This window comes from Trachurus japonicus, chromosome 20 (assembly GCF_045865225.1).
Source record: "Trachurus japonicus isolate A0001 chromosome 20, Traja_1.0".
Classification (NCBI taxonomy): domain Eukaryota; kingdom Metazoa; phylum Chordata; class Actinopteri; order Carangiformes; family Carangidae; genus Trachurus; species Trachurus japonicus.
In genome coordinates, this window is record NC_140926.1 from 16,108,356 (window position 1) to 16,134,418 (window position 26,063).

The 26,063-nt window shown below is 39.8% G+C and overlaps 1 protein-coding gene across 4 annotated transcripts; it reads left to right on the forward strand.

Annotated features, from left to right (window-relative positions):
* On the forward strand, positions 1 to 25,602 carry dnajb6b (DnaJ heat shock protein family (Hsp40) member B6b). 4 transcript variants are annotated; one of them, XM_085763330.1, is made up of 10 exons: positions 1 to 107; positions 7,583 to 7,708; positions 10,625 to 10,734; positions 11,976 to 12,050; positions 12,346 to 12,450; positions 15,826 to 15,963; positions 16,057 to 16,204; positions 16,297 to 16,367; positions 22,417 to 22,575; positions 24,545 to 25,602. In XM_085763330.1, exons 2-10 carry the CDS (start codon positions 7,644 to 7,646, stop codon positions 24,652 to 24,654), a joined length of 981 nt encoding a protein of 326 aa, XP_085619456.1. In that variant the 5' UTR covers positions 1 to 107; positions 7,583 to 7,643; the 3' UTR covers positions 24,655 to 25,602. The 4 variants fall into 4 exon arrangements, with proteins under 4 accessions (XP_085619456.1, XP_085619458.1, XP_085619457.1 ...); XM_085763332.1 differs by having other exon boundaries at positions 12,349 to 12,450; XM_085763331.1 differs by lacking the exon at positions 1 to 107 and adding an exon at positions 6,218 to 6,253.
* The last annotated feature ends 461 nt before the right edge of the window (positions 25,603 to 26,063 follow it).

Below are 26,063 nucleotides of genomic sequence, written 5' to 3' on the forward strand. Positions count from 1 at the left end.
AGTTAACGTGCAGCTTCCGCGCTCAGGCGAAAAGACAAGTGGGGAACAGCAGAGAGACAGAAACAGCAGAGAGGCGCTTGGAGCGGACATTTCCCTCTTTCTAACCGGTGAGCACTACCACCTGGATATTTGTGTGTAATTGCTGTGTGTTGTGTGTCGATACGGCTGACAGTGTGTCGTTGACCGTGTTTATTGCCGTCGCATAGACCCCAGTAACGTTACTTGTGGTGATGCTGCTGTGGTGTCGTTACCTGATGTTCCCCCTACACTATCTCCCTGTTTATTATCCATGAAACATTGTCAGTATTTTACCACACATGTAAATTTGTCTGAGAGTCAGTGTTGAAGATTACGTCAAGCTAGCCTAAAACGTTTTTAAATTATAGGCTAACTTATGCGTTTGCCCGTCTGTGACTGCCCTAACCTAAATAATAATAATAACTTAGCTGCAGCTAGCAACAGTACTTGTCAAACATTTTTCTGACAGTTGGCATTATATTTTGTGAGCTTCCGGTTGGTAATATTTACAACCCTCCTATGTTTCTGTCACTGTCAGTTCAAACATAGACGCTTAAAGGTCTGGCAACACGAGACCACCGGATAAATATTAAAGTTACGACATCACTATTTTTAGAGGTATTTTCACTTGTTATGTAACCCTATTGCTATTATATTAATATCTCCAGGCTGTGTGTCAATACATCTCAAAAATGTTCAGTCGGCTCAGCTGTAAGACTTTCTGGAAGTTTCTGTTGATGTGTTAAGTTTCTATTGATCCGATCAGGCCGCTGTGTTTCCCTTGGTTACCGCAAAGTTTGTGACGTATGATCGGCCTGTTGATGGTGTCAGCTGAATGGAGGTGCAGAGATGATAAGAAAACACCTTTTTCTACTAGAGTTTGTTTTTCATGAACTGTTGTCATTGTCATTGGTTACAGAGGCATGGAGGAGAGAGAGTACTCCAAGGCATTGCTACTTTTGTATTAATCCTGATATTTTATTAAGTTATTGCATGTTGAAAAAAGTTAGTTAGTTGCAGTGAAACTGTGACTGTAACAGGCAAAGTCAGCTACTTTTTACTTGATAAACGCCCCGTTAATTGGTTACAACATGTCTAAGTTTACATTTCAGTTTGGCAGTATTTCCTGTCCAACTCTTGTTAAGCACCAGAGGAAATATGGAGTTCATTTAGTGACTTGACATTTGAAACAAACCAGTTTGGCCACTCTTGTAAAAATAAATTACCCAGCTTTGACTAGTGATACTTATGTCTGCATGCAGTCTGGCTAAATAAGACAAGATAAATGATATAAGCAAGATGGTCTAATGAGCCAAACACTCAACCTTTTCTAGCCTGTGACCCCATTTTAACATTACAAAATATATGGCGACCCCGTCAATCAAGATGCACAAGTTCAGATATTTTTATATGCTGCATTTTATTTGAACTCTATTTAAATTCGAGAAAGTGAAAGTATAGAATACAGTTGTTAAAGATTATATGTGGTGTTTTTATTCATATTTTTAATTAATTTTTTAAAATTAATTACTGGACATTTCAGGTGACCCCACATGGGGTCCCGACCCCAAGGTTGAAAAACACTGTATTAGACTGTTTTGACACATTTGTTACTTTGTTCAGTTGGAACTTTCAGAGATTTCATGTTTAAACCAAAGTTTGTACAACTTTATGAATTAAGATTGGGTTTCAAAATGTAAAAGTACTTTTGGAGTTACAAGCTCTACTGTGGACTTATCAGAGCAATGCCATTAAAAGTTAATGACATACAGTAATTGCTTTATTCACTGTGATTGGTCTTTAAACCAATCTGTCACTGTGGAACCAGCAGCCTGTTTCCATGTGTTGGCTGATGAATGCCAGTAAATTTTGTACTTTTATATGCAGCTAATGTTCTTAGATAGATAATGAATATTCCATATGCTATGTCAGGTCTTCTGGCTATGATGCACCAAAGTCATCAAATCTCTTTATTATAGCCTGAACATACGGAGATGGCTTAGTTCTAACAAAGTGATTTTAAACTGATTTTGTGAAATGAAAGAGGAAAAATGGTAATTTCTCTTTACAGTAAATGAGATCTTTTCGGGTTGATGGCCTCTAACATGTTTTCACTAGTAGAAAGTGAAGAGGAAACTCAAACGAGCTGCCACTCATGTGTTCACTCTGTAGTGTTTAAAGCAGAAACACTTCATTTGTTGCTGTGAGTCATTTCAGGTAAGGTGCCTGCTTATTATTGTGTAGTGTTTAGCTGTCATTTGTGTTTCTGCTGTGTCAGCTGTGATTTGTGTTGGTGGTGGTTTGTAGCTGCTCAGAGCATGTTTTGTCCAGAGCTCTTGTCTTGTTAATGTCAAATGTGTGGTTGTGTTTGAATGTTCTTTGACACTGACAGACCTACTGCAGCCACATTTTTTGATTGCAGTCACAGTGCGGGGCGACTGTGTACTCGCTGTTCTGGTTGTAACAGGATGAGCCTGGGTTTGCAGGTAATTATTCTAAAAATATGAAGTCTGTGGGGAAAAACTGGGCCTAAAACGAAAAGAGATCTCACTTGGACAATCACCATTCGTTTTTCAGGAGCATCTCATTGTCAAAGACAGGAACAGAAACAGAAAAACTGAAGTGTTATCTGGGATTTTAATCAACAGATAAAACCTAGAGCTGCTCTCTTGGTAATTAATTTGAAAGTTGTGTGCATATGGGAATTATCAAGGCTTTTTACAAGACACAAGTATCTTTATGAGCCCAAGATATGAGCGTAACATTGGTTTCGGTTAGTATGCAACTTCAACAAGCAGTCAGTGTTCGGGAAATTCCAGTCACACTGTAGACCTCCAGTCTGGATCTGTGTCCGATTACACCGAGTTACAGTGGAACCAAGTCTGTCCCGATTTCAAATCTTATCGTATATTTGACTATTTTCTCTTTGAATACAAGAACACTTAATCTACATTATGAACACTTAACCTGTATCATATCTCTCCTTTAATTGGATAATTATTTTATAGTGACCAGACCTGTAAAGAAAATATCAGCATGCTGATGTTTATTCAACACTGATTAATCCCAAATTATCTGTTGCAATACAAATGTGTGTTCATTTTTTTATTTCTAGTGATATATGCAATTGAGGCGATCCTATTTTACTGGAACACCTTTGTTAATTATTGCTGAAATCTTTATTGTTACACTGTAAAATATACAGCCTCAGTACTCTTATCTATGTGATTTGTCTTTGTGTTACGATCGATCTTTTGATCTAATGTGATTTGAATGTGAGTGAAAACTTGTTATAACTTGTTTTTTGAACTTGAAGTCAGGACAAGTAGTAATGCACTATGATGGCATTTACCCAAATGATGTTTGATAATGCATACACTGACTCAGATTTTGCCAAATTAATCACTGTATGTATAATGTGTATAGAGAAGACATACAACATTTCAAATGACAGTCCAAATAAATTAATAGAGCTCACAGAAAATAGCCTATTATCTTCACAAGAATTTGACTTTTACACTAATTAATCTACTGTTACACAATATTGCCCCTTCAAGAGAAATCTCATTTGGCACAGCACGGCTGCACAGCTGTAGACACATGGAACAGATGTTGTAATCTCCCACTGCTCAACTTGTCTGGAAGTGTTCGCTCCAAAATCCTGTGAAGATCCAAGACAGTTCTTTGTGAAATATCTCAGCAATGAGAATCAGACCTTTGCCGTCGACTTCTGCAGACTTCTGTCATGTAGTTGCACCTATAGTAAACGCTGTCCCCTGGCCTGAACTCTTGTGATCGCTCTTTCTCTCTGTAGCAGCCTTCTTTTGTAAATCACTTATAGAGGAACTATGCAGGATTTGTATCTTAACTACATTTGTACCTTAATTAAACAGCTTTTAATTGTGATGGTTTAATAAATGGCTTAACTTTTTACGAGGGAGAATGGTGGCTCTCTGCCTTCTATGTGCGTGTCACTTATTACGTCGCAACCTTGCAAGATCGGGGGCTGTCGCCTCGGTGTTCCAGCTCTCGTCGCCCCCGTAACCCGTAATCTCTTGACAGATTAAACTACACAAATATACATGTCGTTGTAAGGGAACATTTTGGTTTTAGTTTGTTTAATCATTTTAGAAACAGAGTAATGATTGTTTAATCAATAAGGGTCAGCCGCTACTCTCGAGTTGTAGCTGATGTCGACAGTCACTTTGGACTGTCTTTTTAGACAGTGGTATATTTATGAACTTGTTTACCTGTAACTATCTTGTATTTAAGGCTCAGTCATTCTGATAGTGGGTTTTAGTTTTCGGCCAAATGTTAAGACAGTCTTTATTTTGATGATCATAGATTATTATTTACTGGTTGTTCCCTTTGGTTGGACGAAGGGCTGTAATAAATTCTCAAAACCTCGGTAGGCCTCTGTTGTTTCTTATTCCAGTGCTTATTCCAAGTTTTTTGCCTCCACAGTTGTAACGTCGTATATAACATTATCCAGTGCTCCATGGATTGCTTTCTCGCCGTCTTCATTGTAAACAAATGCACATGGCCAGGAGGAGGGTTAGCAAAACAGCGGCAAAGCTAACGGATTTACATAGTTCCTCTTTAATAATCCCTCCATAGCCATCAATTTTGGAGTTGAATCCTGTAGCTACTGGGAAATCCCTAATTTCAAACTTGGAGATGTTTTCTTGAGGTATCCTTGCAGTTAGTCATGCTCAGTACATCTGTCAGAGGGTTAGGTGTTGGGGTTGAGATCCTTGTCAAATATCCAAACCACCTCAGCTCTGCTCCTGTAAAACACAGCAGAGGCAGCTCATCACAGAGGTCTTCACCTCATCACTTACTGGAGAATAAGGCCATCTGTCCTGTGGAGAGGTTTCATTTTTGCAGCTTAATATGTGCAGTCCCATTCATAGGGGTGTGATTTTGTGTCCCCATGTCAGGGTCAGGGTCAGACTCAAGATCAACCAGTAAATTACGAGAACTGCTGTGTGAATCAGTTCTGTCCTCAACACCACTGATACTGCTCTTATACCGCTCTTGACTGGCTTTTGGTTTCATTTTCTCGCTTCCTGAAAATACCTATACTTGGACAGCAGCAATTTTTTATTGTTATTTTGATTACATATCCAAAGGGAGTGGTGACATTCAGATTACTATACGTCAAACTTGAAAGGTTAATTGAAATTTCAATCATTTTAGGCAAAGAAAGATAAAAACATTCTGATTACCAGCTCTTTAGTCACAACGAACCAAGACAGTAATAAAAACAAAAATTAGTACAAATCTCCTCTTAAAAATAGACTTGGGAAAACCAATAAATGTCCAGGAGTTTATGGGAACAGACATTCCCACAGTCAATTTACTAAAAAATGTATGAAGTCATTTAGTTAAAGAGCGGTCAGGGGTTGCTGCACAGAAAAAATCCATTGAACGTTTATTTTGCTGTCTAGGTCTTTGTTAACTTTACTTAACAATACCCTGACTTGACTTCTACCTGTTCTTATTGAGGGAAATAAAAAATATAGCAACTTTTTGTGAGCGGACAACAAGTTTAGTCGTCATCTTCTGTTCACTGTGGCACTGTGTGATTGACTGACCCACATTCTGTTTCTCACTCTGTGGCATGGTTCACGCTGAGCTGAGCAGGAGTCCATCAGATCTGGGTTAGCTGTGCCGCGTAATGCCACCTCAAGGCATAAATCTGCACATACATGCATGGCTACACACATACACACACACACATACACACACTGCACAGAACCAAGAGTAACCACATGTCTGGTGGGCACCAGTGTCCATTAGATTTCAGCCGCTGCAGGGAGCTGGTGACGGGTGAGTGGATGAGCAATGGCTGAAGTGAGGGGGATAAAGACGATACATTTAATATGATGAGTCAGGATATTGGGCTGGTTTATATAAAAACCCTCAGGAAAATGGGTCAAATCTTTATTTATTTAAAGTGTGGTTTATATTGGGATATATAAGAGGAGGGAGTTCTAAAAGTCAGGTTACAAAAAGACTAAAAGAAAGACTTCACATCAGTAAAATGGGGACTTGAACACAGAAAGTGGGAGTGGATAAAGAAGGATCTGTGCCATGTCCCAACCAGGAGTCATTCACTGGCACTGCCAAACACCCCCAACCCCCACATGCCCATAACCCATACAAACACAATCTAACTGCAAAGGCCACAGGTTATAAATAGCAAACAAACAGGACACAGTGGACGCCCAGTGTAAGTAGTCCTCACTGGTTTGTTTATCATTTTTCATATGATAGCTATAGATATCTCTTGATAATTAATGCTTCGTTCTGTGTTGGATTGGCGTTTTCTTCATTGTTTTATTTGGCCTTGTGCAATATGATGAATGATTTTTGTCCAACTAAGACAAATACGCAAAGAGATGTTTGGTTATTTAAGGTCAATGTGTTGAAGGAAATCCAGAAGCAACTTGAGTGTGCCAACTTTAACTATGATTTATCAGATTTGGTCTAAACAGAGAATCTGTGTGGGTTTGTCTGCAAAAGCTTGATCGTAGAGGTTCACACTTCATAAGTCTCATAGTGTAACATTACAAAGTAGGTCATATGACCTCCACAAAATCCAGTTTACAGTTATAAAATAGGCAGATTTACAACTCAAAATGTCTTACTTATTTTTAAAACAGTGGTTCCCTAGTTCAAATAGATGTAAACAAAAAGCTGGCTTCTCACTTGTAGCTGGTAACAGTGCAATTTGTTGGTTCAAATGTCAACACTCTCTGGCATATCTGATGAGGAGTTGTTTGGTTTTGCCTGGTTGAAAATGCTGCCTCTGGCAGACTTTTCCAGCTGACTGGTTTTCAAACAAGAGATATATAAAAAGATATTAAATATAAACAGGATATTGTGACATTGTAAATCTCTAAATCCAATAATGCTTTTAGTTGTTTGGTTGGCTTTTGTATCTGCCACTACATCAACACTCGGTATGTTAGCAGCCGTTTTTATTATCCCATAAGGCACTTAGGTGCAGCATGCGGGGGAGGTTTGAGCAGAGTACTTTGATTATTGGTTGGTGAAGGTTATTCTCTGGGTTTTGTTGTAGTGGAGGTATCTGGGGCTATTACCAGACTACTTGAATATCTTCTGACATTCTCATCAGACTTGTTCTGTCTTGTTTTCTAGAGTCAGGGCTTCATAACTTCAGCATTAGATCATTTAACAGAATTTTTCATGGTCTTCAAAGCTATATTGAAAATTCAAAAGCATAACATGATTCACATTTTCTCTCTTTCCGCCTCAGGGTGAGGGATGATCACCCACTTATTATGTAATTTTGCTTGGCTTGTATTAGCTTAGCTGTCCTCCCCCCCGCATCTCTATTTCAGTTCAGTTGATTACATTGTTGGGTATTGCCACCCCGTTTATGCCATTGCCCTCTCCTTCCCCTTTACAGATTTAGCCCTTTGGCGTGGAGGAAAGATATCGTCTCTGTCGCGCATGGTTACGCTCAGTCGAAGTTTGTTGGTCTTTATCTCTCCTGACAAACATGTCTTAACAGAACTTAACTCTCTTTCCACAGGAGCAAACTTAGAGGACCCTCACACACAAGACGGCACCGACAAACACACACAGACAGAGCCATGGTGGAATACTACCAGATATTAGGAGTCCAGAAAAATGCAACGCAAGAGGACATCAAAAAGGCGTAAGTGCCCCTGAGCGTTTTCTGCCCTATTTTCCCCTGGTGTTGTTGTTGAACGTTGGTGTAATAGGTTAATTATATCCACCTCTGGCTGTACCAACTGACACAAGGAGAGAGAGACAGAGAGAACAGAGAGACTGCAATGCAGAAAGTTTCCACTCCTCTTCCTGTAACCTTGCTGCTGTCGAATACCTTCCCCCTGCACTCAACCACCACTCACAGTTTAGCCACCGAAGAGCCCAGTTCTAGTTAATTACATTTCCTCACAGGTTTCTCATTAACACTTTTTTGGACAAGAGAGCAGCTTCTGAAACGTCTATTTAAATGTTAAGGAGAGCTACATTTGATTGAAATTGGGCTCCTGAGAGCATTAAAAGTTATTTTGGGGAATGCAGAACATCACTGTGAAGTAAAAGCATGTGAGAGAAGGTGAAAACCATTGATTATTACTTATTGTTGTTGATTCAATCAACCAATGTCAGGTTATTCAATTTTCCAATGATCTAGGATAGGGAGAAGAAAGGCAGCACATACTACGAATCTACTATCTCGGTGCCCTCAGTTGCTTTGCTGCCAAAGTCAAATGTTATCTATACTATCATCAATCAATAAGCCTTATCTCTGACCTGTCACCCCAGCACTCTCTTCCCGATCTCTGTCTCTGATTTATCAGCTATGTTAGCAGTGTAGCCCTAAGGTCAGTAATGTCTGTTTGTGTGTCAGTTGCTTTGGTCCAAAAAGAAATATGTTTGCAAGTACTCAATGGACATTGGCAATGAAATACGTGGAAAGATTCATGTTCTCCTCAAAATGAATTGTAGCCACTTTGGTGATCCTTGAACTTTTTATCTAATGCCGTCATCAGTTCAAAATTTGAATTTGTGCAATACTTAGATTTATGACTAAATATCCGCAAAACCAATTACATTCCCATTAGCCTCACATGTACTAAAAATGTCCTTTGTCATGGGTTGTGTAAAGAAATAATGATTGCCATGTTTTTGTTTTTCAAATTTATTATATTTTTTAAAGGGACAATGAGGAGTTTGTATTTGGTTATAAAAAAGTCTCATATTAATGTGAATGAATCTACGTTACCCAAACTTGTTAATGGGTCCATTTTCGATAAGTATATCGTTTTGTCTTTATCGTTATTTTGTTATTATTATTAGTGGTCGGCTCGTCCAGCATTTCCTACTTTCGGTTTCGCGGACGCTGCCCGGCGGGTCATGGGAATAACGCCGCAGAATCACAGTTTATGGTCGGAACTACGATGGTATCTGATCATCTTTGAACCTTCGACTTTTATTCTTCTCTAAAACATTCTTTTCGCTTTTGTCCGTCTTGCGCCGGTCCAAGAATGTTACCGTGCGCACGGAGGCTCATGTGAAATGTAGTGTGAAAACACTTTGCTTTCCAAAACTCCTCATTGTCCCTTTAAAATCCAAATATCTTCATTACAGCTTTTCTCCATTGGTTTGGCTCATTTCTTGAAACAGAAATTACATTCTCAAAACTCAAATACTCAAATACTCAAAACTAAGATCATTTGGCAAAACAGTCTTACAGTTCAGCACAACCCCATAGCTTACTTGCAAAAGCTCATATCTCTCCCAAAGCAGTTCACTCATGTTTCAAAACTAAATTCCTTTCTCATATAAATAGTCAGTGCCCCCAAAATGCATCGTCCCTTTGGCATTGTGTGAGCAAGTCAAAATGTTTAGATGTTTTGTCACTATGGCAGAGGACCATTGAAATATCCCTCATGTCCACCTACCTCTCAGTTTTAGCCCAGTCCTTCATTGACAATGGTTACTGTACTGGGTTTTTTTTGTCTAGCTAACAGAATACAATTGTGTATACAACTGAAAAAAAGAGGATTTTACAGTGAGAGTAGCACTCATACTGCCAAGGAAATTGTAACCATTTTTATTCACACACACATATAGTAACTTCCATACATCAGAGTGAAAAGAAAATGTATATACCACAATATACTGTAATATAACCATATAAACAAAAGACGAGGAAAATTACATGTGGCCTAAATCAAATCTTCTGTTTTGAAAAGGTAATTTCTGTTTCAAGAAATGAGCCAAACCAATGGAGAAAATTTGTAATACACAGTTGCCCATAAATTTCTCATGAAATGATTGTGACAATTTGGTTTATGCTTGATAGATAAAGTTTATCTCAAAACTCTATTGATCAATATCTTCCAAACATATCACTGTGAAAATTAAACCACAATTAACCTTTATAATAAAAAGAGGAATGTGTCTGAAAACTAAATTATTCCAACTTTATGGGCAACCGTGTATTAGGCTCCAAAGTCTTGTTAGCATGCTGTTGTTAGCATGTCACTTCAAATTTTGCCTGCTTTCACTCTTGAACACACGCTTCAGACTACAAAGACCTCAAAAACATATATGTTGGCTGGTTGAGCATTGGCCCGGCTTTAGACAGCCAGATAATGTCACAGATTACAACAAAGACAGCGACTACAAAGACTATTCACCGTAAATCCAAAACAGAGGCAATCCCTGGATTGTGAAGCCTTTTTTTTTTGCTGGCGGACTCTGCCCCTAGTCTCATCCACAGAATCTGTGTGTCTGCTGCCGGTGCTGCTGCTGGGCTTAGAAACAAACAGCTGATGCAGCGTAAGCCGCTGTGCAAGGCCTACACTGCACGTCAATAGGGTTCAGGCTGTCTCTGTTATTTCTGCTTGGGTGGGGAGAAGAACAGTGTGTATGTCTGTGTATACAACAGTGGCTGTGTGCAGTCAAACATACAAACATACATACATATACGTACACTTTGTTTTAAGACCCAACTGTTTGTCCTTTGTCTGTGTGTATACATTTTGTGCTTGTCTCTATTTTTATGTCAACTTGTATTTATACTGACTTTATGCTCCAGTTACAGAAAATTGGCATTGAAGTGGCATCCAGACAAGAACCCAGACAACAAGGATGAAGCAGAGAAAAAGTTCAAAGAGCTGTCAGAGGCATATGAAGTTCTCTCAGATGGTAAGATTCACTGCAGAGCTTGGAGAAGAGAGGGATTATGTTATATAGTTATGTTGAGCACTGTGTATATTAACATGACACCTTCTCTTATGTGCTCTATTTTAAATAAGGTGCACCGTATATATGGAGGCTAATGTTTGTCTGTTGTCATCTCTGCTGTCAAGGAGACATGAACTGCACTTCCATTAACTACATATAGGGACAGAGGTTTTAAGAAATTAACTTCACCACCTGATTTTCTTGATGGGTTTGTTTGATAAAAGGTCACTAGTTCCTAGAGCCAAAAATCACAACGTCAGATTGTTTGTTTGACCCAAACATCAGGCTGAAGTCCAACGAAAAGCTGCTTATTGTCACATTTGAAAGATGAAAGGAGCAAAATTTTGTTTTTGTTCATTATTTGGAAAATTTATTTTTAATTCAATTTAACTTAGATCTAATGAATGACCATGACTTCATATTTATGTTTCACGGCTTCAAACTGGTAGAGAAATTCCTGCACACTTTCTTCTCACTTGAAACTTTTTTTATTTAGCCAACGTTTCGGTCGTAGACCTTTTTCAAGGCGTCACAAAAAAAAAAAAAAAAAGTTTGACAGCTTAAAAGTGAAAGCAGAGTGTCTGGCAGGTTTCAATGCACAGCAGTAGCCTCTTGCATTTTATTACACAGTTATGTGCCTAGACGACGTGGTCACAAGATCCGGGTAATCAAGACTCCACAGTGTCAGGATTGTTTATGCATGAATGTGCATCTGTATTTGGTTAATGTACAAACTTGGTGTCTAGTGGTTTCACTTTTACTTTCTGTTTGTCACCTGATGTCCTTGACCCTTATCGGATTAGTCTGTAAATGTGTTTGGGTGCTGATTGTTTAATGCCTTTTTTATGCTGAACATCAGCATTATCTAGTTTGAAATTTGCACAGCACACAGTAAAGCTGATCAATGGAATAAATTATATAGATTATGTAATCATGTATCTGTTGGATGTAAAGTAGAAATAATTATGTGCTGGGTTTCAGGTTAGAAACAAGTCCTCTAGTAACACACTGCAGTCTCTTTACGCTATTTACTGCTACTTACAGTACCTCAATTAAATAAGAATTAAAATGTACTGTTAGGTTGATGTTAACACATTATTTGCAGGTTGACCCTATCCAAGTTTTATAACACAACAGGGGAGGAACAGTTTAGTTTTATGTGTCTCTCAGTCTTATCTGAAGTTGTACTCTTTCCACCACAGAAAGCAAGAGGAATATTTACGACCGATATGGAAAAGAAGGCCTTTCAGGAGGAGGAGGGGGAGGAGGAGGAGGAGGTAAGGAGATGACTTTCAAAATAATATCTTTGCCAGAGGCTGATAATATTTCAGTGATAAGGAGATGGCAAAATATGACAAGAATTAAAAATAAGCTGTGATTATGAACCTCTGTAGCTGTTTTTAGTGGCAGGTTCCTACAATATTCTGAATGTATTTATCTAAACTGTCCATAAACAGCCTGGTATTGTATTATCACTTTTTATGACCTGTAACGATAGCAGTGTGTGTGTGTGTGTGTGTGTGTGTAATCTTGCCTTAAATCCATAGTTTATTGTTGCTTCATGATTTACAGGAGGCCATTACGATCACTTTGGCGGCGGCGGCTTCACATTCCGTAATCCTGAGGACGTTTTCAGGGAATTCTTTGGCGGCAGAGATCCTTTTGGAGATTTTTTTGGTAAGTCCAATTCTTTTCCGGTGAGACACTGATGGGATTTCCCTGTTTTTCTAAGCAGAGAGAGGGACTGAATAGTGTCAGAGGAATGGGGCACATGCGATGGCTATTATTAACTTGATAATTTTATCTGGTCAAAAATATACATGGATGTCCTGGGAATACTCCTGGGAGACCGAGAGAGAAGGAGTACATCCTGTAGACCTCCGCTTTATCTGTGTTATAATAATACGCTGGTATGTCAACTTTCTAATTAGTTTGTCTGTTAGCTAGAAGCTAGCAGCTCCTGCTGTGTAGAAATGTGGAAGATGGAGCATTAGTACCCAGAACACCTTCTGCAAAGCCTGGTGCTAATCCGCCTGCAGTGCTGTAATGTGCATCTCCAGTATACTAAGCACTGTTCACCTCAGGGGGTCAACTGCCACTAAATGTCACTAGTTGGAAGACACTGAGCATCTCCACTGGTTGTCGACCTCAGCATCATTATGTATCCCTCATACACCAACCAGGGTTTACACTCTTAATTTATTCCCTCTTGTTAAAAATGTTTTTCTTATTTTTATAATCCCTACAATCAATTCAAAAGCGGCTGGATAATTATAGAGTGTTGGTTTTTCAGTCTGTGAAAGATGCTCCATTCGATGTGTCAGAGCGTTATATAAAAAGACAAAGTATAACAGAATAAAGGACAATAAAAATAGCCCTGTGTAGCTCAGGTAGTTGTAGTTCAGTTGCATGTATAACTGTTTTATCCATATTTTTCTCACAACAAAATGTGTGCTTTTTTCTGAATAGACTGAACGTACGTTGTCACCGCTGTGTCTCTCTGTCCTTTTCTTAGAGGTACAACATTGAAGTAGCTTTTTAGGTTGTAATAGAAGCTCTGATGCCGAATGTACAACTATATCAAACTATTGCTTTCTTATTTGTGGTAATGGTATTGCCTTGTAATGCCAAACAGCTGATTGTCTCAGAACGTGTCGGTGGCTGTAGTAAGTATAATGTAGTAACGGAGGTTTTAGCGCCTGTCCTCAGTCGTCTGGGTTCAGCAGAAGGCTGATTGGAAGGCATGTGCAGTTCACCCCGTGGAGCTCTAAATATGGAGTTCAGACGCAGGCAGAGGATGAATTTGAGCGTCTACATCACTCAACTGGAATGCTTTCAAAAATAGCTTCCGTATTAAAACAAAAGCAGATGTAATAATGCCAAGTGTGTGTGTGTGTGTGTGTGAGAGCACATGTAAAACATGATACGTTTCAAGCTCTCAAGCGTGGCCGGGCTACGTAGTCTGGTTGGAAAAACTGCTACCAATAGTATGAGGTGTTGTTACAAATGAGATCCTGTTGTTGAGAACACAGCCATCGTCTTTTTGGTCGGACTGCTCTTATAATCTACTTTTATGACACTGACATGTATAAGTGTATTATTTACATTGAGAAGATGAAGTGTGGGAACACAGCTGTTCCTGTTTACACTTTTCAGTAAACATGGACCGTTTAAAAAAAGCCAGACCATAAAGCTGTCCGCACTGTCGCACAGAAGAGTAAAGTTCAAGTTCTATTTTGACTGGGGCCAAGCTTTATCATGTTTTGATTGGTGGGCAACAGGACCGTTTCCACCCCCACACCCCCCCATAAGTTCATTTCATTTCTATATTAAGTGTGTTTCTTCAAACAACCATTTTGGTTTCCTTGACTTTCCTTAAGATGGCAGCTACACAGAGAGAGAGAGCGAGTGAGAGAGAGTTTAGATATGTTGTTACAATCCCATCCAGCCTCCGGTTCTGACTGTCCGGCAGCAGCTGGTCCTGTGGATCAGTCACTCACCCACCTAGAGCATCCAACAGACTGGGGAGGGGGGTGGAGGGGTGGGTGTGCTGTTGAGACAAATACAGAATCACACGATGACGAGGGCCTGGGTGCCTGCCAACAACAGCGCACGCTCGGTCTGAAGTGAACATGTGAAGAAGTGGACAGGAAGCAGATACCAGCAGAATCCTTTTACACTCTTTTAGAGATGTAGTAGATGTAGAGCAGAAATGTGTCACATCACAGTGTCTCCCTGGGCTCAGCTTTTTGCACTTTATGTTGTGTCATGTACTTTATAAAACAACCCATACACACTGTCATTTTAATGAATCCTGTGCTATTACGCCCTGTGCAGCGCTTTACAGGCGTGGCACATTCTTCACTGATTTGATCTCTTTATGGTTGACGGGTCTTTTAAAGTTTAGAGTGCTTTGCTTTTTCTTTTCTTTTTTTTGTTCCAAGGATGTCTTCACTTTTCATCAGAGCTGTATCTTTTGCGTAAATTGATCATGTCCACTGGAATAAAAAGCAGAATTCAATTGTTTAAACAGCGTTTCTCAAAGCTCTTTCTTCCTGTGTCTGCTGTTCTCCTGACAGCTTTGTAAGCGCTCAGCTGTCTCCTCTAATGTGTTCTTCTAGGTAAATGGACACTAATGCAGTTACGACAGTGGGCAGGGGATACTTTTATTTTAAGCTTTCTGTCAGATGGAACAAGCAAAGCTTTCTTGTCGGTGCCTGGGTATGTTCAAGGTTGAAGGAAGAGTCTTCTTTCAGCAAACAGTGCCAGTGATCCAGCCTTATCCTGCTGGGGTGACCCAGATTGGCAGCGCACAATTAGTAGCATGTCCACAGGGCTTTTATGAGAATTAGTGGTTGGGCACTTTGACGGTTTAGGGTTAAGGATGTTCCAGAAATTACAAACGGGTGCTCCGACATCCACCACAGCTTTTCTTTTTTTATCAGGTACTGAGATCTTCTGGAATCAGCACTCCGCCTTAAAGCTGCTATAATAAGTATTATTTTAAACAATGGAGGAAATGAGCGCTTCAAGTGAAAGTGGTCTCTTCTGCTGACACAGATAATTATCACCCAGTTCTGCAGTTCCCACTGTCCAAGGCTCTTTCAGCTCATTGTTTTGGTTTTCTGACCTTCAAGTTCACTGTTTGGTTTCACTCCCAGCGCTCTCACAGCAGGCAGCTTTTCAAATCTATCCACTGCACACGACATGCTCCGCACCAAACAGCAGGCAGAGTTAGCGTCTGGCTGGTGGAGGTAGTGGAGCATGTAGCAGCTACAGTGACAGGTATTCCCCCGAGGGACTTGGCGGAGGCTAAAAACAGCAAAAAAAAAATCTTAGACCTAATTCATCAGGTGCTCAGACACATTATGCTGATGTTGCTTTGCATTTGCTGGATGTGTAAATAGCCAACTGTGTTTTTGCTGCTGTCAAGTGGACAAAAATAATAATCAAACACAGGTTTAAAGTATTTTTTGGGAAAAATTCTAATCTTTTTTGGATAACCAGGAATTTCTGAAATCACTAAATCACGCCGTCTGCTTCCCTTTACAGCTGACGACCCTTTTGATGATTTCTTCGGAAACAGTCGCAGTCGCCAGAGGGGGGCCGGCCGGAGCAGGATGGGCGGCTCGCTCTTTGGTTTCGGAAGCTTCCCAGCGTTTGGGCCTGGTCTCTCAGGGTTTGAATCAGGTGCGTCGAAATCTCGACAAATATCTTTAAAATGAGCACATGCTGGATTCATTAAGACATTTTGATGCTGAACAAGTTTTTTGTTGATCTTAGGTTTTAGCTCATTTGGAGACATGGGCGTAGGAGGCATCACGTCTTTCTCTTCTTCGTCTTTTGGCGGCGGTGGAGGGGGAATGGGTAATTTCAGATCGGTGTCGACCTCTACCAAGTTCATCAACGGCAGAAAAATTACTACAAAACGGTACCTGGATTTATCACTGGCTTTCCCCTTTCTATCAGCTCCACTCCTGCTCTCTAAACGCCTTTTGGGGTTTTTGTTTCTTTTTGTTCTAGGATCGTGGAGAACGGCCAGGAGCGAGTCGAAGTGGAGGAGGATGGTCAGTTAAAATCTCTAACAGTTAATGGTAAGGAGCAGCTCCTAAGACTGGATAACAAGTAATTATCTTGGCACAAGATTTGATCAACACAAAGTTTTCACACCTGGAAAAAAAACAAAAAACTGGCCCACGTGACAATGTTTGTTAGCGATGGTTGGTCTCTCCTCTCTCTGTCCTCCTGCTTCTCATTCCCAAAGGACAATTTTCTCATTTTAACTTAGCTGAAAGGGAGGAGAGAGAGATGTTCACAGTATTTGTATATTTGTATTTATTCCATTATTCTGGGGGGACCATCTTGCTGGGTTTTGTGATTTGTTTACTACAATAATTGAATTGTACTTCTCCTTCTGATACATGCACAAAGTTGGGTATGTGCTATATATAGATATATTTTTTTTTTTCCTTTTGAGGTGGATGTTGTCTTTCTTGTTGTAGCAGGAGAACATGATGCTGTTCCTTTGGACTTCCGCATGTCATTTTTGCTCTCTTCATTTGACCTGTTTAACAAGTGAATGATAAAAAAGCTTAACCACTGAGCCCTAATGTTTTTAACTCAAACTTCACCTCGCTAACCTGTTAGCTATTACCATGTTCATGCGTGTGTAATATGAATGACGTAGATTATTAATAATTTAATTATAAGAATGTGCATTTTTCTTACTTTTACATTTGTATGTATATTTGAGAATACCACAGTTTGTTTGTTTTTGCATGATTGCTGATTCCAGGGGGGCTGCTTCGTAGTTTCACTGTAACTGTATCAGCAAACCATGAAGCACACCAACACCGTTATCGGACAGACAGACAGGGGACTTTTAATTCTTTGTACGAAGAAAAAGAAAACCAAAATAAAGAGTTCAGATTTTGGTCAATAAAGTTGAGTTTGACGTTGTGGAAATGCTGCTGCTGCAGTCGCCTGATGTCTGTGTGGTGTTCTGCTTCTTCTTATCGTCTCACTCTTTCTGGAAGTATCCGGTGTGTGCTTGTGCCTGAACACATTTAAAAAAAAAAAAAGCTTCACAAAAACGCAAGAAAAGAAACCACAGTGGCTGCTTCTTTTGTACACTCACTCATCAAACAACTCACCGTGTGCATTATTTTAACCCACTAATGCCTCAGTTTCATTGTAGGTGACTCACGGACAATGTACTGGTAATGTGCTGTGTGTTCCCACACTAAAAATAATCACATTCATCATTTATCTAAGGATATAATCACTCTTTTCAACAATCTTCTTGGAACCCTCAGGTCTTTTTTTTTTTTCCCCTCCTCTGTGCGGTAGGTATGCCTTTACCTTTATGGACCAGGTGAGAATGAAACAGCCGTTTGTGGGATTCATTTTCTCTCCCTCCTGTTTAAAATTTTTTCTCTCAGCCCCACCCAAATGGACAATTTTATGGGCTTGTTTAGGTGCTGATAATGCTCCTCTTCAGTAAACGCCCTGAACAGAACATGAGCTCTGTCAGAGACACTGAGGCAAATGACTCAGAGTTATATACTGGAGTTCAGTCTCTTGAATAAGTTGGGGAAAAATCCAAAGCTGCACAAATATGTCTGGCTTTGAGAGGATTATTAAAACTGTTTGTCGAACACTTTGTCTCAAACATGCGATAGGCTGTGATTCAAAGTTAAATTGAGTAGTAGGAGTGATTGCTGTTGTCTCAAAGGTCACTGTGTGCACAGAGAGAAGCGTGTATCTGTATGTGTGTGTTTCTTCAGGAATGTGCTCGGGGCTAGTTTATTTACACAAGACCCACTGCATATTTTTGTGAGAGACAAGTAAGGAGTGGGAAACTGAAGAGAGAGAGAGAAAAGGGCAGGGTGAGGCCTTCAGCTGAAATGTTAAAGCTTAACATTTAATACCTCGTGTGTAAAAGCAGAATTACGGCTTCTGCGTGCACGTGTCGACACTGTCAGTCAGGCATGAAGGCCATGTCTCCAAGTATTAGTATTTGTTTTGTCCTTCAATTTCTATTTCACCATCGCTGATTGAATTGGTGGTTACTTGCACAGTCCTGTTGCTAGGTGACACTGCAGCCTTGTGCCACTCTCTATTTCTTACACATCCTGTACACTCAACCCCCGCCCTGTGTCTCTGTACATGGAAGTGTGTGTTTATGCCTAAATGTGCTCAGTACTTAAAGGATAGATATTTCAGATGTTGCGTCAAACAGTGTTGAAAATTAAGATGCACTGTCTCATCACAAACGATATGATCCTCATTTTAAAATCTACATTAATGTGTTAAATGCTCTATGTTTTTAGTCTATATCTAACTATATCTAAAGCATGACCCCTAAGATCAAATGAAACATCTGAGAAAACAAAACAGTGTTGCAGGAGCAGGAATTTTAATTCATGGTGCAATGGCTCCCTCTCCTGGATCAGCACATCATTTTGTACCACAGTGTTTTTTCAAGAGAGGTGGCTTTGAATAATAATATCAGTGGGATTTGTGATTCATAATATTCTTTGCTCACTTTTTTGTTTTTATGTTGGCAAACGGACACCACTAAATCAATGCCAGAGTAGCTGGTAGGCGTCGCTGTGTGCATCCAAGGATGTGCAGGGAACTGTTACCATGTTATTTTGATTCCTACGAAAAAAATAAAAATGTGATGATTCTCAGGCGAGTTCTGCAGGTATAAGCAGAGCAATTTTTAGGATTTATAATTGGGAGTTGGGACTAAAATAATAATAATAAAATACTACAAGTTGAAAGTCTATCTAAGAAGTCACTCTATACACAGAGGGACATGTTTTCTTTCTGTCACGTCTCTTGTTCATGCTCGTCAATAAAAAATGCTGATGCCCTTTAAATGTAATTGATGGAGGATATTTACCAGAGTTATAGAAAGAAAATTTAACTTATTTGTTTTCAAATTCACTGTTTATCCATGAAGCTTCAGTGGAAGCGTCTGAAAAGACTCTGACATTGGGAGTTATCCACTCACACTGATGCATCATCTTGGTCGGAGTGAATATGGCAACAAAAGTCTGTAAATAGGGGCACATGAATCTTTTATTTATTCATTTTTATTTGTTCCAAGACCAACTTGAACCTCTATGTATCTGGCCTCTCCTGGCTTTGCTGCTAAAACTATGCTGGCTAAACTATAGTGCACTTACCAGCTGTTTTCAGAACACAAACACACCCCCCTCTGACTTCAACTCTCACCTCACAGTTGGAAAACCTGCAGGAGAGGGGGAAGTTACTTTAACAGCTTTGAACAGATGAAGCTGTCTCTTCCTGTCAACCCTCATAAATCACACCTGTAAGTGAGAAGTCAAAACGAAGAGACATTCTGGCTTCAGATCCACTCAGAGTAAAAACAATTTGATGGTTTTTCTAAATTCTTACCTGGTCAGTGATATTAAAGTCCATGCCCCACACAAGGCCTAACCCCTGGGTTGCGAACAACTGCTTCATAAAACACCAGCCTACAAAATAACATAAATTAAGTTGTTGGGGAAAATAATAAATAAAGAAGAAAGAATATGATTATTTTCACTGAAACAGAAAAGGCATTGCTGCCTCTTACCTTCATGTGGCCACTAGATGTCACTGTTTGTATAAACGACAGTCCAGCAGTCACAAAACCAGAAGCATCACTAGAATAAATGAAGCAACATGTGATGGATGAAATGTATGGCGGATTTAACTGAGACAACTAAAATTTAACTGTAAAGAATCCGATCAATGTTCATATTTAAGCATCAACACTGTTTTTTAAGTTATGTAACAAAATTGGCCAATTTTGTTCCTCTGTGGCCTCACAAGAATATTATGAGACACAAAGGCATGCAGCCTCCTCCTCTGTATCCATCCCTTCCAACATGACACGTAATAATCTGACTTCCTGTTTCTGTGTTTTGCCATTTATCATTTATAGCTTCCTGTTGGCAGGAAGCATCATCTAGTTTTTAATCCCCCCCCCCACTGGACACTTTATGAACGATAGCAAGGATAAGCTGCCAGTTTCTTTGGCAATGTCTGAACAAGGACACAGAGTGTATCTCTCTGTGCTCAGCAGTAGAGTCACATCAGCACCACATCAGACGCCTTGAACCAGGGGAGGGTGCACTGTTGAAAATAATCTGCTGCATGGTTGTAGTTGTCATGTAGGGTTAGCCTCCTCCTGAACGGTGATTTATTTTAGGCTTCCTCGATCGTCTGCTAAACACCTAGTCTGCTGCAGTGAGGAGGCTGCCTCTTTTTTTTTTCTCTCCATCAGAGATATTTTGTGTCTGTGTGTGTTTATGGTGTTAACCCGGGTGTTTGTGGCTGTGCACACGTTCTTGTGTTCCTGTGTCTAGACGGTGTGCATCAAGCCGCCTTCACAGACACACACAGCATTGTTTAGCCTGCAGACAAATGACAGATCAAGACAATAGGTGCAAATGAACGCATCCAGCAACTCGACTGTGTTCACTCTGCTTTTCAAATTAAGTCCTTGATCCAGAAAATAAAAAGGCCGCCTTTATGAGCATTAAAAGATCTCATTATCATCACTGCTCTTTGATATTGTTTTTGTTGAAATTAATTAACTGATGATGGATTATGCAACTTGATAGGATTCTTCTTATCACCCAGGTAACCGCTCCCACAAGAGACGCAAACTGTTGGTCCCCTGGAGTTGAGGAACAAAGTATACAACCTTGAAGTCACATCCATGTTGAGCTTAATCCAGCCGTCTAACTTCACCTGATAGGATCACCAGACACATGCACCTTGGGATTAGTTGTTATCCCCCACCCCCTCCCCAAAAGCTGGATTGAAAACGAGTAGCTGCAGCCATGAGAGTAAAGCCACCAATTGTCCTGTTTCTGTTGGTCCGCAGGGACCTGGTCTCTCTCTCTCTGCAGGGTCACCTCTCTGGGTTTTAAAGCTGTGTTCGATTCGAAAAGCTAATTTGAAATAAAGAAATTCAAGTCCCCGGCGAAAATAACATAAATCACCTGAAAGTTGCGTATCTTCGACCAGACAACTAACCCTGCTCTGTGGAAATTACTCAGCCAATTTTGACCTCAACACACTCGAAAAGCATTCCTGACAAAGAAATTGGACTTGGGTCAAAATGGATGACCTGCAGTAATAAGATGCCTATTCAAAGAGAATTGAAATCCAGTGATGTCTCTGTCTTGGTTAAAGCCTGAGCACATGCAGCCGTCCTTTATTTCCTGAGAGAACCAAAGAGACATCTAAAATGTACACATAAAGTAAAACATATCACAGCTAGTGTTTCAGCGTAGCCACAGTTTACATTAATGATTAAAATAACAATGTCTATGTGTTTAGATGGCAATTGCAACTGTGCACCAATGTGTCAAACAAAGCTGTCCTGTCTGTAATGACTTCTGATGTGTTTAAGGCCAAGCTATTACACACGGTACAGGGCATTTTGAAATGCTGGTGCAGATCCTCCTCTAAATGGGACCAGGTTCAGCACGGCGAGCATCTGGCCTCCTTTCTTCTCCTCTCCACTGCCTTAATTACACAACACAATGGCGATGAGATCTGCCTGTAATCTCGCAGCATAATAAGTCCCCCCCCCCATACCCTGCCTGCCACTAATTCAATATAAATGTAAATTACCTAGAGAAAAGAATAACCAAATCTCATTTTATTTACATGACTAATCACAATAAAGTCAGGCAGATGAAATATGAATGAAATATATGGTTGGTGTTTGATAGGAAGGAGGGGTCTGTAGTGCCTTAGGGAGTCTTTGAACTTCTTGTTTTATTTCATGTTGTTGTTTCATGTTGGTTACATCAATATACCTTTTTGCACTTGTGCTCAACTTGCTATAATAGATGTGTGTATCTCCCCCCCCCTGTCTGATTGTATTCACACTGCCAAGGGCATCGCAAGGTAATGTTTCCCTTTCAGTGTAGTTTTTCTGTGCCACACATCTCATGTCAGAGGGCTGAAATTTTGAGAAGCTACATAGGAAAAAAAAAAAAAAAGATTTAATGTTGGTTCTAACACCTCAGGCAATCCATCCAGACAGCAGGAAGACAGGGTTTAATAGTGATTCATTTCCACTCTGCTCTGCTCTGCTCACACCCACAGACATCGCAGCCGAAGACCCCTTAGAGGAAGACTTTCGTCGCCGCAGACAGAATGCACTTCCTGGCCTCGGCCTGCACCAGCGCTACCTGAGAAACTCCGCCCAGAACCCCTCAGAGGAAGAGGAGGAGCACGGCTTACAGAGCCTGGGACTGACGAGAGGTCCGCCCAATCACCACTGTGCAGCACTGATTAATTACCAGCACACAGAGCTCTCCTTTTAAAGAGCAGGGTCTTAATAAGCGCAGCTAATTGTCTGCTTTTGTGCCTGATGGCTGCACAAAGGCCGATGACGAAGAGTGGCGTGTCTGATTGGCAGATGTAAACACAGAGGACAGAGGTGTTCATTAGGCGGCTCTGTTCTACATCGCGGTAACGACCAGAGGTCAAAGGTCACCCTCTGTTTTCCTTCACGGGGTCAGGAAGTCGCACACAAAAGCTGTGCCAATATATGCAACACACAGTCGCTCGATGTTTTATAAAAGCAGCTTCGTTAGCGAGGAAGGCAACCTTTAACTTCACTGTGCATGGTTCCTGCTGGGATGCAAACAAAGGCCCTAATTCTCTCTGAGATAATGACATAAACTGCTCAAATATGGGTCCTCGGAGAGCGTGTGTTTTAAGTACTGCTGCCGGCTGAAACTAAGCTTTGTGAATGTGAAGAAAATAGCTCCATTTTGTAACAAGGAGCTCTTTCTACAGGGGTTACAAACTGTAACTCAAACCTTTATTAATAGTTAATGAATCACTTACTAAAGCTTTATAGATTTCTTAAATCATTTATAACAAGTTTGTGGTTGCCAAGTTGATGTGTTGCATCACACTTTGTAGCGCTTTTATAAGAAGAACTCTTACAAAGGTTTGACCTCTGACCCTTTGGAAAAAGGCTGCAGGTCATCTGGATCACAATTAACTAGGCTAATGAATTAACAATTTATTAATATGGATGTACTGTATAGAACATTTGTCAGAATAATTCAGAATCAGCAGGGCTGTTTGAACATAATGAAGAAATATTTGATGTGAGTAATTGCATTCTGGTTTTAAGGCGGATTACAAACCATCAAGAGGGAGAGAGAGAGAGAAAGTTGGTTCACCTTGAAAAATATTTTTAAAGTAGAGTTTTAATTAAGTCTTTTGTTTTAATTTCTCAGAGATAAGAGACAGAACACTGATGTCAAACTTGGAAAGTTTTGTGGTGTTATTTGAGTGCAAATTTGTGCAATCACATAAAACAGACGAGACAAAACAAAACACTACCTACGTCTGGAAAAATTTTGGCCTAGTTATAAAAACGGATTTTAAAGTGTCAGTATGAGATAATTAATTACACTAGTGACTCTCTTTGGTGAAACTGACAGCAATGAGCTCACAGCAGGTTGATGACTGAAAACTGATTGTGTGCCCAATAACACAAGGCATGGTAACTCACTTGAAACTGAGACCAACAGGCTTAATATTTGTACAAATGACTCAGTAAGCTTTTCTAATGGTTTATTAGATATTGGTAGTCATAGATACATAACTGAACCGTTGACCTGATCCACTTTAAAAGGAAAAGTTAATTATCTTAGCAAAGACATGTGCTATCTTGCTACACTTGCTAACTTCCTAGGACCAAGAAATAAGAAAATTCATACCACAATGTATATGTAATTATGGAGGCAGTGCCAGCAGTTGGTTAGCTTAGTTTATCATAGCTAGGTAGCAAAATCTAGTCCTAAACATGGCAATTTGTTTTGTTCAGTCTTAGTGCTGTTTTCTACTTGTTAGTTTTGTTATCTTTGGGGTAAACAGAGTGAACTGCATACCTCCAGTAGCTACCAGTCATCGTGCTAAGCTAAGTTAATCGGTTAGTGGCTGTAATTTCATATTTATGGTATGACACAAACTTTTAAGCAGTGTCATCTCGGCCTTATACTGCCAGCCAGAAAACAAGCGTATTTTTCAATATGACTTATTAGCCAGAGATACAGTATTTTTCACAACCTGGTGGATCGTAAGTTTTTCTTTCCATGTCGCATAAAACATTCAAAGTGGTTTAATAACATTGATAAATCCATTAATTACAGCTTATAACTCTATATGATTTTAATTTCTAATAACAATGTTTTTTTCTGTGTTTTATAAGGACACATGGACACAAAGAGGAAGAAACACTGGCTAAAGGAGGCAGAGTCCAAAAAGAAAAGAGCTCCTCGACTCTTCCCACGATTTGGTGGGCTCGGTGCCTTTTTTTAAACACTCAGCCGAACACTTGGACATGCACACACACACACCTACATATTTGCTGGCAGAAATGCCATCAATCATACGTGGCATTAGTTCATCTTTGCTATGTAGCCTATCAGAGGCCCAGCATCCCCCACTGTGCTGTGCTCTCAGCTCCCAGCTGCAGTACAGAGTCTAACTCCTGCATGCGTTCATAGCCTACAGAGACCTCACTTCAGTGTTTTGTGTTGTCCAAGGTACATTTTTAGTTGTTAAGCTTTTGCTATTGCTGTATTTATTGTGGGTGGGCCCTATGGATGTTCAGTGAGCATTCAGTACCCTAATTAATCTCCAATGATTGGACTTCTCCACGTTTTACAGCATGTTTTGAGAGAGTGTTACTGTGTGTGAATGGGTTCAAATGGAAGGAGGATTTCAGGAGCAGTCACAGTGTTTGTGATAAGCATGAAAATTACTGCACTAATACTGTACAGCATGAGAGTAGAAGTGAAGGTCAAGCTATTCAGTGAATCCTTTCTCATAGAGACAATAGAGACAAGGAGGGAGAGGGCTATCTAGGGAGTTCAAGAATAAAACACTGAGGAGAGACTTTCATTACAGGAAGAGATTAACATGTTCTGCTCACTCCTGCATCATATAGGAAAAATGAATATCAACAATCTGGCAGTAACATTGTCCACTCTTTACAGCTACTCCCACAGAGTGAAAAATAGCTTTTAACTCCTCTCGCTGTCATTATTTTCTTTGTGTAAGAGTCTTTGTACAGAATGGATTCAGTAACATTTTAACTTTCCATAAGTGTTTCATAAAAGATTAGCTGAGTTAAATGACAGCGTTCCTCATTTGATTTGTCCTTGACAGGTTGTACTCATAATAATTGTAAGAGGAAATGTGGAAATGTCTGAGAAATGTTCATTTTTTATGGACTCCTACCAATAAATCCTTAAAGAAACAACATGTTCTCATGGAAGTACTTGAACCATATTGTATTATATCGTATTGTATCACATCGTAACGAATCATATCGAATCGTATCGTATTGTACTGTATCGTCAGTAGTACTAGTACTAGTACTAGTCTAGCAACCGTAACCCAAAAGAGATACCCAAATATATATGTAAATTGGGCCAATAGCCAACAAAATTTCTCATAGAGAAAAAAAAGGGGAACTGTAATAATAATTCTTGTCACTACGAGTGTAATGTACAGTAACAAAGTCATTTGCATTGTACTGTTATAAAAAAAAAAATTGATCAGACCAGCTTTTATCAAATTGCTCCCTAACCACAGCATCAACAGCATCAATAAGGTAAACAACACACACAGACACACAGCCCATTCTTAATCAACATAAGTCTGTCTTTGTTACATTGCCAAATCACCTGAGTTGTTGTGTCTCCATACTGTATGTATTTTTT